The sequence below is a fragment of the Mesitornis unicolor genome, unplaced genomic scaffold, assembly GCF_000695765.1.
Source record: "Mesitornis unicolor isolate BGI_N332 unplaced genomic scaffold, ASM69576v1 scaffold16030, whole genome shotgun sequence".
NCBI classification, from domain to species: Eukaryota; Metazoa; Chordata; class Aves; order Mesitornithiformes; family Mesitornithidae; genus Mesitornis; species Mesitornis unicolor.
Window position 1 is genome coordinate 1 of NW_010157705.1, and position 17,155 is coordinate 17,155.

The 17,155-nt window shown below is 40.0% G+C and overlaps 2 protein-coding genes across 2 annotated transcripts in view; one reads left to right on the plus strand and one right to left on the minus strand.

Annotated features, from left to right (window-relative positions):
• The first annotated feature begins 1,926 nt into the window (after positions 1-1,926).
• On the plus strand, positions 1,927-5,871 carry FAIM (Fas apoptotic inhibitory molecule). Its single transcript, XM_010181087.1, has 5 exons — positions 1,927-1,980; positions 2,619-2,754; positions 3,122-3,350; positions 4,809-4,858; positions 5,498-5,871. Exons 1-5 carry the CDS (start codon positions 1,937-1,939, stop codon positions 5,645-5,647), a joined length of 609 nt encoding a protein of 202 aa, XP_010179389.1. The 5' UTR covers positions 1,927-1,936; the 3' UTR covers positions 5,648-5,871.
• Positions 5,872-8,126: 2,255 nt separating this feature from the next.
• PARP9 (poly (ADP-ribose) polymerase family, member 9) overlaps positions 8,127-17,155 on the minus strand; it is a 10,731-nt gene continuing 1,702 nt past the window's right edge. Inside the window, exons 2-9 of the mRNA XM_010181098.1 lie at positions 15,246-16,104; positions 13,569-13,790; positions 13,262-13,489; positions 11,992-12,067; positions 11,168-11,542; positions 10,305-10,450; positions 9,173-9,347; positions 8,127-8,434 (exon numbers count right to left, since the gene is read on the minus strand). Of these exons, the coding sequence (XP_010179400.1) occupies positions 8,127-8,434; positions 9,173-9,347; positions 10,305-10,450; positions 11,168-11,542; positions 11,992-12,067; positions 13,262-13,489; positions 13,569-13,790; positions 15,246-16,104 (2,389 nt within the window). The remainder of the gene's footprint in view (positions 8,435-9,172; positions 9,348-10,304; positions 10,451-11,167; positions 11,543-11,991; positions 12,068-13,261; positions 13,490-13,568; positions 13,791-15,245; positions 16,105-17,155) is intronic.

Below are 17,155 nucleotides of genomic sequence, written 5' to 3' on the forward strand. Positions count from 1 at the left end.
GACCCCCTGACGCCGGGCCCGCCCGGGTTGAGGTAGCGTCTCCTGGGCTCCTTGGAGACCGCCTGGCCGCTAGAGGACGAAGGGGAAGCAGACCGCAGCTCGGGCGGCGTGTGCTTCCGCCTCTTGTCTGGGGCCCGGCCTGGAGGAAGGGTGGGACGAGCAGGGAAGCCTCCCCGGGACCGGGCGGCCGGGGCGGCGGAGCTCAGAGAGGGGTTGGGTGTGCTCCCTGGCATGGAGGATGTCGGCGATCGGCAATAAGCCGTTTGAGGAGGGTTTTAGAAATGTCGCTGTCAGGACTTAGTTTAAAACAAACAAGCAAACCAGAACTCTTTGCTGGAAATGAATGTGGATGGTGGGGAGAAAATTGCCGTCTCTGGACTGCATCTGCTTCCTAGTGCGCCATCCCCGTTGTCTGCTACCAGGCATGGATTAGGTGGATGCAGAGTGATAATCCTACCCTAGTTTTCAAAACAAGCCCTTATATATAAAGATGTAAATCTCATTTGGGGCTGCTGACTTGATTAACAGGAAAGGCAGTGCAATGAGGGGGTGTCGGTGGTCAGTACAAATCCTTTTCCCTGGATTCGAGCCAGCGAGTCGATGTCTGAGGGCTGTCTGCGGCAGGCATCCCCTGGTCGTGGAGCAGCGTACGGCTTTCCCTTCGGACTCTGATGGCATCGGCTGTCCTTCAGAAAACATAAAGCTGGCCTAGAGTTTGGGTTCAGCTTTGATTAAAAAAAAGTATTACCACATTACTATGACTTATTAAAAGGAAGTTGTGTGTACTGGGATGTTTCCTAACCCTTTCAGCACTGATTCTAAATTATCTGCTAATATTGGGTACTGCTGAGGGGAGCCTGTGGATGTGCCCCAGGTGCCACCTTTTCTGGCATTGCTCTTTTTTTGTGTCCATTAGCTGGACAACCCAACAACTTCAGGAACAACCAAAACGATCTCGGCTTTTATTAGGTGGTGCACGCTACTGTGAGAATTAAATCCTTAGACCCTTAAAAAGGTTTCATTGTTTTTAAAACTGACTTTTCAGTTTAGGAACAGCAACGTGCCTAATTACTGACAAAACCACAGACAGTAATACAGCAGTGTACTTGAGTGTTTTAAAGTCGAAGACAGAGTGAAGGAGGCTTAATGTTTAAATTCATACTCCTCTGTTATGCTGAAGAGAGACCCTTAGAACTTACAACTTTAATTTTTTCACTGAAAAGTGCAGTTTATCAAAAGTTCGCTTATTTGCACTAACTTAAATTGTGCTTATTGATATGCAACAGTGCAGATAGCTCTTAACAAATTAATTTGTTTAGTGAAAATAAATAAATTAAAAATAAGTCAGCAGTGTTGTAAATCCCAGTCAGGGCCTAACAGCCTCCTAAGTAAGAAACAAGTGATTTATTTGTGGTTCACATAGATTTAATGACTGAATTGCCAGGTCAGATTGCTAATGTGATTGTTTAGAAAAACGAGTAGGTTGAATTTTATTGCCTGTGCTATTTCCCTTTCCCTGAGGTGGCAACAGCCCCTCGTTTGTTACGGTCTGGCACTGAGATGGGCAGCTCTGGATTTGGATCCTGCTCTGGTCAAGTTGTCCATTTCTGAGCTTTCGGTCACGAGTTAGGCAAAACGTTTTTCCATCAGATACCGAAAAGTTATGATGTGCTAATAAACTTAGGATAAATCGCACTTATTAATTTTATAAGAGAATACTTTTTCTGTCTAAGAGGAAGAATTATGTTTGTATTTCATCACATACGCAGCAGTGCATGACAGTTTCTGATGCTTTTAAAAATGTCCTTTATCTTACAAAATTGAAAATTGAAGGAAAAATTTTGAAAGGAAAATTGAGTCCTCAACACTTCTGTGCTGCTGTTCTGCTTTTCTTTTTTTCTTGCTGCTAATTGGATTAAAAGCCATTTTGGTTACTATGGCATCCCGCGAGGAGATTACTGTCTGTGAAGATGAAGTAAGGTAAAAAATCAGATCTGTGGTGTGAGCAGATTTGGAAAGATATCCATAATGCCAGTAGTCCCTTTTGACTGTATCTGAACTGTAACAGTTACTTAAATGAAAGGATATCTTGCCAGATCTCCTTCCCTATGGGTGTTTGTGTGTGCAGTTGCATTTCTGAATAGTGTAGGTGATGTTTCTGAGAGAGATTACAGACAAATCTGTTAAACCAGGTAGTAGCTAAACCGGTCATTCTGACTATTTTTCAAGTGTAAAAGGCTAAAACACTTTCTGAGATACCAATCAAAATATTGTATTTTAAGATCAGCCAAGAAATTGCAGAACTGCCCAGGAGCATCCGAATTCTCAGTATGATTTTGTAACCATACTGTCACCTGAAATTTAGGTTTTAGAGGTCAGATGGATATATATGTGTTTGTATGGTGTTTGTCAAAGTGAGCCTGTTTATATTTTGTGATGTTTTGTCATATTTTAATGTTTGAAAAACATGAAAATATAAACAGTTGTGTAAGCTTCTTGAGTCTCATTTTTCGTTTGTGAAAAGCAGCTCACCCTGAAGTGGTGAAGCTTTGAACGATAGACATCAGTAGCTGAACTCTTTGAATGACAATTAATTTACTTTGCTGGTGTTTCCATAGGTCTCAGTACAGCTACTTAGAGAAGATGACAGATTTGGTGGCTGTTTGGGAAGTAGCTTTAAGTGATGGTGTTCATAAGATTGAATTTGAACATGGGACCACTTCAGGAAAGCGTGTTGTCTATGTTGATGGAAAGGTAAAATTGCTATGTGTGTAAAATTCGCTGTTACAGATTATACAAGTGCACTTGCACGCAACAGGCATCAGAACAAACAAAAGACTAATAAATGGAAGTGAGGTATATTCAGTTGATTAACTTTACCTAATTTAATGAACTGCATCATCCTTTTTTTCAGTTACAATTAAGGTGTGAGTGTTCATGAAGTTCTTTGCTGTCATTGGGCAGAAGCACTCCAGACATTCAAAACACCGTGTATTCATTCATTCTGAAATAATAGTTAAGTACTGAGCTGTTTCCTGAGTTCTAGTTCAGTTGTTTTATATACTAAAACATGCCTTCAGGTTTATCAATCAATACCCATTGTCTTTGTTTTATTCTGCAGGAAGTAATAAGAAAAGAATGGATGTTTAAATTAGTGGGTAAAGAAACATTCATTGTTGGAGCAGCCAAAACAAAAGCTACTATTAACATTGATGCGGTCAGTGGCTTTGCATACGAATACACTTTGGAGATCAATGGAAAGAGCCTCAAGAAGTACATGGAGAACAGGTCAAAAACAACCAATACTTGGGTCCTGAACTTGGGTGGTACAGACTACAGAGTTGTTCTAGGTAAGTAAACATTGAATGACTTCCTGTTGCTGCCTTTGAATAAACCTGTATGCATTTAATAACTGGTGATTAAGAGAAAGCGCAGGTCAGTGGCTAGCACTGTTGCAGTGTAAAATCCAGGGTGGTTTGGAGGTTTAGAATTAGATGCCAAAGACATTTTGAAAAATACTGGTCGTGTTAGACCTGTGTGAGCCTGCTGTCAGTGTTCTGTTGCACAGCAGCGTGGTCTAGATTTAAAAAAAAAATAAATAAAAAAGGTTGGAAGGAGTTATGGCCTCTGTATTAATAGAGCTGTATCCCTAGCAAGACAGTTCTCATTTGAAGCTTGTTACAGAAGTGTTATCTGTGTTGTGATCTGTGTAAGTTTGTTAACCAGGTAACTACGCTTTCCTTCCAAAAATCAGAAGCCAAAGTCAAGGAGTCTTTAACCGAAGAAGTGTGACAATGTTTTTTTACATTTTGATAGATTAATCAGCATCCTTTTTTCTCCATCACTTCTTACCTACACATTTAATCTTAAAACTTCAGATGATGTTTTTTTACTTACTTAACAGCATGGCAATACATCTCTTCGGCCCCTCTCCCAGATACGTTACAAGCAGATGGGAGAAAGCGATCTCCTGAGGAATTTGTCTGTGGCATCAAATGGGAAAGTGCCCATTTAGGTGCTGCTGTATGGTTCGACCTGGAGACAAGAGATTTTGGGCTGTGATTTCTTCTTAAGCCCTTGGACAGAATGAACTGCCCTAAGATGAAGGGTAGCAGGGAACACACAATTTTAAAGCCAGAAACAGATTAGTCTCCCTATGCTTACTTAAAAGACAAGCAGTGTTCAGCTCTACTGATGTCCTGTGGATGACAGCATCAGTAATGTGAATTCTAGAGCAAAGTAATTTGAGGAGGATGTGCTGGGAGAAATAAAAGAAAATCCTGTTTCAAATTAAAAAAATACAAAGTCTTAAGATTTATATCTGAAGTGGTACTTCGGTCTTCAAGGAAATTTTAAGAATAAAAGGAGATTTTAAAACAGTTTGATGGATGTTAAGTAATGCTGCTTTTGAATCAAACCATCCTGGAAAAAATGTTAGAGCTTTGTTGAATAAACAGCGCTCAAATAATTAGCAGAAATTACTTCATCTTTCTGTCTTCAGGTTTTTCAGTGTAAGAATGTCAGAATATCTCTGACAGTATTCAGAACAACCTCATGTTAATAGCCAGGGCTAGGGAGAGGTAAAAATGTATTTTCACAGCAGAAGTTGTTTGGCCATTGATGACAGAGCCTCCTGTCTCTCCAGTATACGGACAAATCCTGTAGCTTAGGTGCTGTAGATAATTAGGAACTTCTTTGGGAACTGAAAGTAAAATTCAACACTAAATTTTTAAAATTCCTAGATCTTCTTGTCTGTAGAGAAAAAAAATCTTGTTCTTTCTACTTTTTGTTTTCTTTTTCCTTCACAGAAAAGGACACTATGGATGTGTGGTGCAATGGTCAAAAGATGGAAACAGCGGTACGTGATCATTTCCAAAGGCTTTCCACAGGTTGTCTATGGTTAGACAACCAAAGCTTAGCAAAATAAGGCACAGAGGGGCACGTTACCTCACTTTATGGGGTACGAGCACAAGCCCAGGCAGCCAGCACACTGTGAGTCTGTTCTGAATGTCCCTCACTGCATTTTGTAACTGACAGTGTTTCACTTAGGATGCCAAACATCTACTTAGTGATGAACAGTGCTTTTATTTACACTTCTTAGACAAGCAAAATCTTCTGGGTCAGTTCACCAAGGGTTTTTAGGGAGAAAACTTTCAGGGGTGTTGGGGGAGACTTGAAAGCGAAGGAAACTGTCTTTTCTATTTTTGTTTTACCAACACGGATCAATGATATTAATTCACAAACTCCAACTTTACCATTTCTGATTATGTGAAATTTTGATTGTCATCCAGTACCTACAAATCTTTAACTGGACGCCTTGACAAAGCCCCGTCTGAGACTGCAGCTTTGTTGCGCTGCGTTTGTCGCAAGTACCTACGGCTGCTCTAATTGTGGGAACTACAAACAACCTTGACTTTGGAAACAGTCTGACGCACTCGAGCTTTTATTTTACTGAAATAGCACATGTCTGGTTGTATTCTTGTCTCCTTTCTCGCAGGGTGAATTTGTAGAAGATGGGACTGAAACTCACTTCACTGTTGGTGATCACAACTGCTGCATTAAGGCTGTCAGCAGTGGAAAACGAAAGGAAGGAATTATTCACACCCTTATTGTGAATGACAGAGAAATCCCAGAGGCTGTGGAGTAGCCTCTAGTTAACGGATTATTGTAGGACTAAGATCGGCAATGTTCAATTACTGTGGTAATTATTTCAATACGTACTACTTGGTACACCTAGTTTGTGCTGGGTTTATTTTCTAGTTTCTGTATATGAAATTATTCTTTTTTAGGACCAGATGAAAATAATTATATGCAAACTCTTGCGGTACCAGTTTTTAAAAAACTATATATACATATAGAATATATATATTGTATCACTAAGTGCAGAGAGCACAGGTGAACTTAAGTAGAAGTTAAATGCTAGAAAAAAAAAATCTCGCTCTAATAAAATGCAAGGTAAATAATTCAGTGAGACTGAATCCTTATAACCTGCGGGTGCATGTGGAGGGGGGAGGAAGCATGTGCTGGGCATTCAAGTAAGCTGTTGAAATTTCCTCCGTAATTACATTTTCTACTAAACTGACTACCAACGTTTTTCAGATGCAGTTAGGAAGAGTTAGGAAGTTAATAAGAAGGGTATTAATGTCTGTTGGTAACATTACTACCAGTACCTGTGTAACAGTATTTAAATAATACTGTGCTATGAAAACTGGTCTTTATTCCAAGTAGAAGAAAAGACAGCGTGCCAAAGAAAAAATTTCTGAAAATTGATGCTTGTTAGAAATGGTTGCGCAGTAGTTGCAGAAATTCTGTACTGAGTTTTTTTCCAAAAATAAAATGGAAAAAAAATTCCCGTCATGAAATTCCTATTAAAAATGCAACCTTTTGAAGCAAGCTGACATAAGAGCTTATGGTTGTTCAACGTTGCCTAACAAACCTTAAATGTACAGCTGTGTCTTTTCCTGGAAGCAATGTGCGAATCAAGAAACATAAGGATAAATGGGACAGAAACAGAGGAGAAGAGGTTGCTTAAATGGAGAAGTTAAAATAGAAATAGACTGATTCTGTTTTCAGTCTTCAAGCATACTATCCAAAAGCAACCTTGACATTTCTGTGGGAACAAGACTCATATGTGTTAGGTGGTTTTGCAGTGGTTCAAAAAAAATTTCCACTTTCAACCTCCCTTAGAGGTCAGAATTAGACTTCTATAACATGGAAAAACATCGTTTCTTTTGGACTCGTGAGTAGTTCCTAGTGCTATCCTGGGAGTTGCAGGTACAGTACAAACATGCTGGAAATTCATTAACAAATTATTTTGAAGAGCTTTATTAACCGCTAATTTCATCTATGTTTTATGGTTCTGACTGCTCTCCATTAGCACAGTGCTGTACACGTGGATGAAATGCCTGTCATATGACAATGTCATTTTTTAATAGTTTTATGTGGGCCTTTCTTCTCCCCGGATAATTACGGTTTTAATGACACAGGTGACTTTTTAATCTAGAAGCAGATGTGATACTGACAGATGAGCCTTTGTTTCTGTATTACAGCACTGCTGTGAGCCATTCAGGTGTTCAGCTGGGGCCATAACTGGTGGTTTCAAATGCTTTTAAATGATTGGATAAACCCGGTAGACACTTTTAGTTTGGGGCAATAGATTTGTTTTAAACCCTGCTAACATCAGACATAGCTTCAGGCTTTAATACAGAAAGTTTCAAAGTACGTGAGAGCTGCACTGAATCCCCTTTCACGTTGAAATGAGTGTAACAGCTCATAGGCTTTTCTGTCTACTGGCTTCAGGTCACTGCAGAAGCAAGGTGGGAATGTGTACAGCTGACACTGTGATCGTTAGAAGATACCGGTAAAGGCAGATTAATTGAAGAGCAATTTCCAGCTGTAGCTTGAACCAGTTCTCTGCTATTGTGTAGCCTTTCAGAGAGACTGAACACCACTGAGAAATCTGGAGCTCAAATGCAGTCTAAGTCACATTCTTAAGGCAATATGGAAAAATAACAGGTCAGCCGATAGTGTCATTCATACTTTTTATTTTGAATACATGTATCTACAATGCTTGGAATCTCTTAACTAATAAAAAACTGTAACAGTAACTACTGTTAGAAATCATGAAATATTTCCTTATAGTTGTTATAACTCTATGTATATTTAATAGCATGTCCCTACATGGGAAAGAGCTTTCACCCGATACATTCACCTATTTAAATCGAAAGAAAATTTAAGAATTAAAGGCACAACCAAGATTTCTTGGGTTTCGCCAATACATGCAATATCTCAGATTAAGAAAATGTAATGGAAGAATGACAGCCTGTGCAAACATCAAGTGGATAGTCACATGCTCAGAATACTTTAAGGCGTAATGTAAATGAAGAGATAAATGTTAAACCCTGTTTTCTGATGCTTTCCACTCACAGATAATTTTGTTTTATCTCCTTAAGGTATTAACTGACTTTTTTTGTTCAGGGATATTTCAGAGCTCTTTGCACAAGGCTCTTTGATTCAGCACGTTACCAGGCAGAGCATCCTCTTAAAATCTAAGTACTTTGTTCAGAGGGACTCTTTACAACAGCTACGGTTCTGCTGAATTCTTACTGATGATGCTGCTGGTTTCCTCAAGGGCCCATATACCTCTCCCTCACTGGGGAACAAGTCAGCAAATATTGTGGAAGGGCCCCAATGCTGTTGCAAATGACAAAGGTGTCAGGATTGCTCACATCATCCACTAAGCTGTCGTACACCTCACCAGCGCGCCCCTCCACTGCTGGTGGCAAAATGTAAGACGGCTTCCCTTTAGTGTATAAGCCTGTTAATACATCAGCCTCAAACACGTACATTTTAGTGTCTGTGTCCCACACATCTTTACCCTCGATTAAGCTTTTCGGATTCTTTTTAAAGTAGATGCCAGCTCCGTATTTTTGTTCTGGAAAAAAAAAAAAAGAAAATTTTTCAGAAGAAAACAAAAAGCCTTTTACAACGGGTTCTTTTGGGGTGGCAGTACTAAGAGACTGCTGCTTGATTCAGTATTACATTTTATGTAATAAATTGAAATCACGAGCAATGACAGCTGATGTCCTTTCTGATTTAATGGCCACCCCAGTGGTGACCATTCAGATTCAACTGTTAATCCAGCAATAGAAACATCAAGGTGTAATGTAGTTCTGTAAACAATTATGAAAGTGTGCTGTGTACATGCACAGACAAGGCAAGGCCAATCTCCACTTTCTGAACAATTCACTGCTAGACGACCTTCGAAGCACCTTCCTGCCTCAATTATTCTGTGATTCTTTTGTGCTTTAAAAGCATCACGCTGCTGAGTGCATGTTTACAGCAAGTAAATAAGAACATTCACTTTCTTTAAAGAAAGACACAACAAAATAAAACTTGGGCATGGAATTATGTGTATATTAACAATTCTGTCAACAGCGTCTGGGGTAGGTTAGAATCCAGGCCTGTCCCCCAGAGCCTCACTGACTCGACAGTACCAGGAAGGAAAAACAGGCAAATATTACTGTAGATAAAAAAGTAAGCTCACAGGACTCTGAATGCAGGTAAGAAACAGTTACTGTTTAGAAATGCCATTTTTTCTGATTTTAACCCAGCTTTGGTAGTCAGTCACTGTTCATTTTGAGTAAAGATGCCAAAGCACATTATTTATTACCTGTTGGAGGAGAATACACCCTGTGAAATCCAGTTTGGCACACCGACCTGCAGAACTGAGCAGGAACGTGCTGGTACAACCTGTGCGTTATTTTCGAGAAACCTTGTTTTTCTTCTGTATTTTTTTTCAGTTGTTGGAATGCAGCAGATAAAAGAGGATTATGTATCTTTTCAATCTGTAACATAAATAATAGTGTAGTATGAGCAAGTGGAGACCAATATCCATGAAATCCATGAGTGCTCTTGTTCAGGCTATGTTCTTCAATGCAAGAACCTTTGGTTTAGCTTACATGCATTGACCATGTAGCAGATAAGGTGTCTGAAGTGTGCATCTGATCTAGAGTAAAAGAACCGTGCTGCTACCCATGCCTCTCACCAAAATCAGTAGGAATATATCCTAGTGTACCGACTTCCAGTACTTGTGTTGTGCTGCACAGATGAGCATCAACCGTACGTGAGAATAAGCTGTGTGGGTGCTTACAGCCTAATCTTGTAAAGAACAGCAAGTGTCCTGGGAAGTGTGAAGAATGTCAGCTCTGGATCAAAATTTTACATCTCCTCGGGGGGAGGGGGAGGGAGTCCCTAGATAAGAGGGCCTTTACGTTAGTTTGTGTCTCAAAAGCGTGGCTGCGTGCCGCGTAACCACACAGAGCTTCAGGCAAACTGGCAATGCTGCAGCGCTCGCTCCCATCCCTGACTCCACCTGTGGGCCACTCAGCCCTGTGGCAGAAGTCAGTACCAGGGGCTGCAAGGCCGCTTCTCCAGCAATCTGCTCATGCTGGTTCTGACTGCTCAGCTACAAACAAGCAGGTGCTGAAGCACGATCAAGCTCTGTTAAAAATACACAGTATCTATACAGAATATACAGTGCAGTTAAAAGGACTTCTCAGAATTCAACCACACTTTTAAGTTATTATTTGCCTTACGTTTATATAGATTTATATTTATCTAGATCTATATAGATATATATATCTATAATAGACTACATCTGTTTTAAGGATGAGGCTGATTGGATCTTAATTTTTAAAAGCAATATGTTTAAATAGTTAATTTGACTTTTTTAAGCATATGTTAAACATGCTAGTTCAAATGTATCAGCTGAGACTCAGATTTTCAATTAATACACTCTTTACCTTGAGAACATGAAGCCCAGCTTTTTCAAACTGCTTCTGTCTGTCTTTAAACTCCTGAAGGTGTGATTCCAACAGTGAAATATGGATGCCATTGGTAGTATCTGTCCTGTGAAGGTGTTCTGAAAGCTGACCTACTTCTGGTTGGCCTGGATACAAATAAGAGAGTAAAATTTTCATGTACCATAATATCTGAAGCAAGGGCAGGGAGGAGGGAGCCAATACTTAAGAACAAAGAATGTTAAAATATTCTCCACAGTAGTGCCAGAGGCTAATATTGAGCAGGACTGGTATGTGTGTATATATATACATTTATTATTTTTTCTACATTTATTAAAGAAACCAGAGGGAGTGAATCAAAGAAAAGCAATTTATCTTCTCCATTACATCTCTCCACAGCTCAGCTTTCATATAATGAATGTATATTGAATCACTATACAAACACAAGGAAAAATGGATCACTCAGTAGCTTTTTGTACGACCACTACATGTAGCAACTGTTAATGAAAGCCAAGGTTTCTGCAGAACAAGTCCATTGGTGGGTCCTGCAACAGTGGTCCAGCTGTAGCTGGCAAAAGAACTCAGCGAAGGTATGTGCTAATTAGGTGCAAATCTGGTAAGCCTTCAGTGGCCAGGCTTTACCGCAAAGCTGTACAGTGACAGCCAGCCCCAGTAAAACTGTGCCCTACGGCCAAGTGAGTGACCAAAGCTAACGAATGCTCTTTCAGGGGTTCATACAATAAAAGTACAGTGATATCGATAATTAAACTAACACTCAGTATGTGTGTGAACTGCATGTACATCTGTCCACCCTCAGCAATGCACAGATGCATTATTTATGCATAAATATGCACTTGTTTACGTACGCATTAAGTAAAGCAGCTCCTCTTGTTTGTCTGTAGTCCTCTGTTGCATACGAAGCAGTAATTTTTCAGTTGCAAGCACTGCATCAATCACAGCATTGGAGGGGCCCTGAAATTCCAGTCTTGCTTTTCCATCTCGCACTACTTCCGATACACTTACACTAGAAGGCAGCTCTTGAGATAGTTCCGCAAACTCTTTTTTACCAAGGTTAAAAATGTAGTTGTTTTCAATAACAGCACAGTGACTTTTCTGAATTTGTACCACGCTTTGGAGCCATGATTCTGCTGCCTCCAACACTGTACGTATGTTCCCTTTAAGTTCAATAGCTGGTTCATGATCTGCAGTCTCTTTTACACGTCCACTGCCTGTCTCTATACCTGGAAGAAAGATTTTTTTACACAAGCGCATTGGAAGCACGAGAAGCTTTCAAGTGCTGTCACAAATTCCTGTATGTAATCCAAGATGTGCAGTGAAAAGAAACACACTACTCTTCTGGTATGCTCAAAAAAAGAGATTAGATACCAGGAGCTAAGGTTTCCAGGGGAAAAAAATCCTGCCACACACATACAGAATGTACGTGCCTTCCACTAAATGACTTCCAACAAGTCAGGCACTGACGATGATGTTTATCTTTGAAAATATTAAAGGTAGTATCCAGTTCCATTCCTACTAACATAAAAATGCAAAGCGCTTGCACATTTTTTGACTCCCTTTTTCCCCAAGACACATATACAAATTCTAAGTTATTTTTAAGGGAATGTGATTTCAGATTCTCAAATTTGGAGTGCTCATTTTGCTTGAAATGCCCCTTCTGTTCATTACTTACTCAAAAGATCACTTCTGCTGTAATATTGCTTTTTTTCCAGTTTGTGTGCTGCCAAGGAACATCTTGTCTGGAAAACCTTGGAAGAGAAAAGTTTAGGACCAGTTTGCAACCTCTGTTGTCAAATAAGCAATTTGTTTCCTCAAAACTCTGTTAGATAAGCAGTTGATAGCTGTAGTTAACCACCCCCCCAAATTCTGAAACAGTTAACACCTGACACTTGTCAGCTTTTCCCAAAATGTTATTCCTGACAATATCAAATGCATTCCTGTTCCTCCACATCTCCTAAGGCAAGACACCTTACACACCAAATGTAACCTTTACCAACTCCCTGTGGTTGGTATCCAGAACTCGTGGAACCACACTAGATAAAGGTGTTCATTATCTGCACTTTAGTGCTGATGAAGTTTTAAAACCCCGACTATTCCTCTGCCTTTACCCCAAAGCTCCTCTTCACAACCACACACAGAAAGGCTCTGAGAAGCGCTGCTCTGCTAGGCAGTGGATTTGGCATCTCGCAAATCGCCGCCTTTTTCCAGTAAAAAGTGCCCTGATTACCAAGGGATTAAGTGATGAGCACAGAGCTGTCACACAGCTTCCTTTAGTTTATGGGACTATCACAGAACATGGCTCTGATCTTAGAATCATGGAGTGGTTTGGGTTGGAAGGGATCTTCAAGATCATTTAGTTCCAACCCCCCTCCACCAAGGCCTTGCAGCAGTTGAAGGAATGCATGGCTGAAGTTAAATGGGAACAAAAGCAAACGCTACTTTTATATCAGATGGCTATCTAAAATACTTGTGCATTAATCACATTGGCCGAATATTCAAAAGGTGGAAAATGGCACACTGCAGTTGAAACCATCTGGTGTCTGTCTGCAACCCTTCTACCATATTAGTCACATAATGTGTTGATAGTGTTTTGCCCTAGGAAGTTCATACAAAAAAAATAAAGAACTTTCTTGAGGAGGAATAAGCTTATTCTCTAATGAGTTAAGGGTAGTCTCCTATAAATTCACTGACAGTCATGAGAATTCAAAGCTCCCTCCTCTTGATATCAGACCACAGGGTAAAGAGATGTGATTTAGTGAAAATAAAGATTTGTGAAGATTAATAGTATCTGTTAATGAGACAAATAGTTTCATAAAGGGACCTGCTGTTCACAAATGTTATAAGTAGTACAGAATTCAGAATATTTTAATTTGTAGTCATCTGTGGAAGTATTTTGACAGTTCTGGGTTTTCCTCGCTGGCAGTTAACAACAAATTTGTTACCTGATAGGCTTTGTAGTCGTCTGGGCAAACGACAATCTGCACCTCTATCTTCTTCTCAGGGTGTGCCCCAGCAAAATTTAAAACCTCTTCAATCATTATCTCTGCCACTGTATCAACAGGCAGCATTAATGATTCAATCACATTTGCTGGAAAAGAAACTGAGGGAGATTGCCATTCAGGAGGTTCCCCAATGTAATCCAGGCATCTTTTCACTGCAGCTTTTAATTCCTGCAGGAAAAACAAGTGGGTTAGTCCTCATATCACTCAACATGAAAATCAATTAAAATCCAATCTAACTGATCATCACCTCACACAGCAACACCTTGTGGCGGTATTGCGGCCATACAATGTGCAGCACGAACTCACAGGGCAGATTATGCCCTTTTGTTACTACAAGTCCCTTGTAAAAATGTTTAAGAGAAGACTGAAGTTCATCCTGAAGAGCTGAACCCGCTTTTTGCAGCAGTCCTCTTGAAACTGAAGAGCGAGGCTTGCCATTCGCACACACAGAATTAACAACAGCTGTCGTCTGGAAGAACAGGGTGCAAAGTTTCAGTATACTTCAAGTTTACTGTTTGCAAGCTTTGGTACCATACAGAACACTCTAGGGGGAAAAAAACAACAACAACAAAACAAAAAAACAAAAAGAAGAACCAACCCTGCAGCAGATCAGCTATTTGAAAGGTTCTCTTACTACTACTAAGGGCAGCACTGGAATACATCCAAGTATGCATCTTCTAGTGGCAGAAAATGCATACTTTTTTTCAGAAGCCAGCAGCGTGCATAAGACCTGTTCCAGTCATCAGAGTGTACTGAACAGGATTATTACCACAGCTACAGAAGTGACCCACATGCCCCTCATCAAATGCAACTCTTCAGCCAATTAACAAAGGGCAAAACAGAACTATGGCTCTGTCTGGTACCCCAGCCCATGCAGATGTCCCCACGTTAGGGCAGCAAGCACTTGACACCAAACTGGTGCGGTCAGTGCACGCAGGGGAACTGCAAAGCTATGGTTGCTGCCAATTCCCAGTGGAAACAGCAGATTCCCATAGTAGGTCTTCTGTATTTCAAAATAAATCTGTAAAATTCACAAAATCTTGTTTACAGAATGCTGGTAATAGCAGTAATTGTTCTAACTTTAATTGCTGAAGATTATCTAAAGATGCAAGATTTTGGGGCATATTTTCTTCATAGCCTTGAAAGTATGTGATATCCTTCAGTGCTGTAGAATGGGTTAATAAAATTCCCCACAATATCAACTTTGTCAGCCTTTGCTCTCACATAAAAACTTCCTATTCAATTAAGACACTTCTCTAAAACAGATGTTACAATTATTTTTAAGATACAGTATTTGCTAAAAGCAAATGCCATTTCTGTGATGTAGCTTCCAGTCTAAGAGCTCTGTTGGATTACTATGACTAGGCTCATATATTTTGCATCAGATTTTCTAGCTAAAAGAGTTAAATTAATTAATTTTTAATTTAAATGATGCACTGTTTAAAGGTAAGGTGCACATCATCTGCCTAAGTTATTTTGAGCTGTCTCACTACTAAGTAACTCCAGGAGTAGCACCTATGAGAATGTAAGTTAGAGGAAAAAAAGCAAGGCAAAAAATAAGAGTAGACCTCTAGGGAATGCATGATAAAATGTGAACTCCCATGATGTTAAAAGAGGAAGATAAACATTAACATAGTGATATATCATTATTAATCATCCAATCCTTATCTGCTTCCTATTATACTGTAACAGCGTGTATACAAAAAAAGAAATAAAAACATTGTAATGTTTAATACCCATTTAGAAAAACAAAAAAAACCCCAACCAACTCCTTGCCACTATAATTTATGTACCATTTGTAAATTCTCATCAGGCTGAGAAGATAACTATTTAGTGGATCAATACGTGGTCTCAACTCTTGGGCTCCAAATCCTGCAAGGTATTGAGGTAACTCCACGTTCAATATAGTACAGGACAGATTTACCTTCTGCTCTCCAAGGAGTCCTCTTATGATGCGCAAGCGAATGCTTCCATGTATGATGAAAGCCGAAGGCTGGCTTGAAGCTGGAAGAGTTTCCTGAAGTGAACTGCTATCACCCAGAAACTTTTTACAGGCCTTCTTCATTTCTGCAACTGTATTGTCACAAATGTTCACCAGGCGGATTTCCCTGAGACTGTGCAGTGGATTTGCCTCAACAAATTCCTTTATAGTCACTACAATCACTTGAGCACACAAATCAAGTGGGACGCCAAAAAGACCTGAACTTACTGCTGGGATAGCCACAGACTTTATAGTATTTTCTGGAGCAGTAACGTACTCTAGAACATTCACAATAGCTTCTCCAAGTAGGTCACAACATTTTTCCTTTCCATACATGTTCCACCTTGGACCAACTGCATGAATAATTTTCCTACAGGGAAGCTTTCCTCCATCTGTCACTGCTATTTTGCCAACTGTGAGTTTCCCATACTTTTGAATATAAAGCTTGCTTTGTCTTTGTATTTCTGGCCCTCCAGCATTCACAAGGGCTAAAGCAAGGCCTCCTCCATGTTCTAGATGTTCATTGGCTGCATTCACCAAAGCATCGACCTTGTGTCTTGTGAGATCATCCTTACAAACACAAATGTCAATTCCCTGGCTCAATTTTTTCCTGTATACTTCACCAGAGTATTTTTGATCACTCGTCTCCTTTAATTTTGTACTTTTGAAGGTCAATTTACAACCAAACTTTTTGTCAGTGAGACTACTTAGACAGTTCTCTCTTCTCTTAAGAACTTCATAGGCATCTTTATTGATGGGGATCACCAAGCTGTCCTCATCCATTACCATACTTGGCCCTAGGATATAGAATAACATAAAGCAAGTTGTTACTGTCTTTAAAAATTGAACAAATGCAGAAACACGGAAGGAAAAGGGACAAAAGCTGGGAGAAAAGGTCAAGAAGATGCTTATGCAGGCACCCGCCTCCCTGACATTGTACAGATCAGGAAACTAACAGTATCCCCTGACAACTGGGATGGAGCTATCTAGGGTGATCCCAATGACAGAGAGCCAGAAGGAGATGATCCTTTGTTCCTCACAGATCCTCCTGAATATGAAGCCAGACCTGTGGTTAAAACAGGAGAAACTGGGGTGATCATCCTTGACATACTACATCAACCACCCCCTGCGATCCATTGCAATTTACAAGAGAGATATGGCAGAAAAGCAGGTGAAGCTGAAACGGAATACTTGGGGCAAGTATGCCTAAGTGATGGTGACCAAATAACGTTGAGTGAGAGTGAAGCAAATGGCTATTGAGGTCTGGGAGTTTTCTTAAAATTTAGGACCCAACGCAGCAGATACACCCTATCCTATCATGTGCTAAGCAACTTATTGGGCTGGAGTAACAGCCACCATGGAGCAAGGTGAACCCTCCATAATCCCCACTAAATCTCTAAGTGAGCTTTCTGCATACAAGCCATGCACAAAGGAGAACCCCATGATGTCCCACTATCTGCTACAACAGATTTTGCAATGGTAAAACGACAGATAAGAGAAGCTCCAGCAATTCTTAAACCCCATCTAGTTGCAAAATAGGATGAGATTAAGAGAGACACTGAATATAATAAAAAACAGGGCAATCATGCTTCTAAACAACTCCCTAAATGGGTGGAATTAATGCACAGCACTGTTGTCCACAGTCATGAAATGGGCTGGGATGATGCATCAGTTGAAAAACAAAAACTAAAGCCCCAGGTGAAAACTAACAGCCATAAGGTGAGACCTGTAAAACAGGGAACAGAAACTGCACCAAACGGAAATAAATCTAAAAACCTGCAAACAGGATCTTGAGAACAGAGAACCAAGTTACAGAAGAAAGCACTATCTCTAGGAAATCCTCGATGCAACCA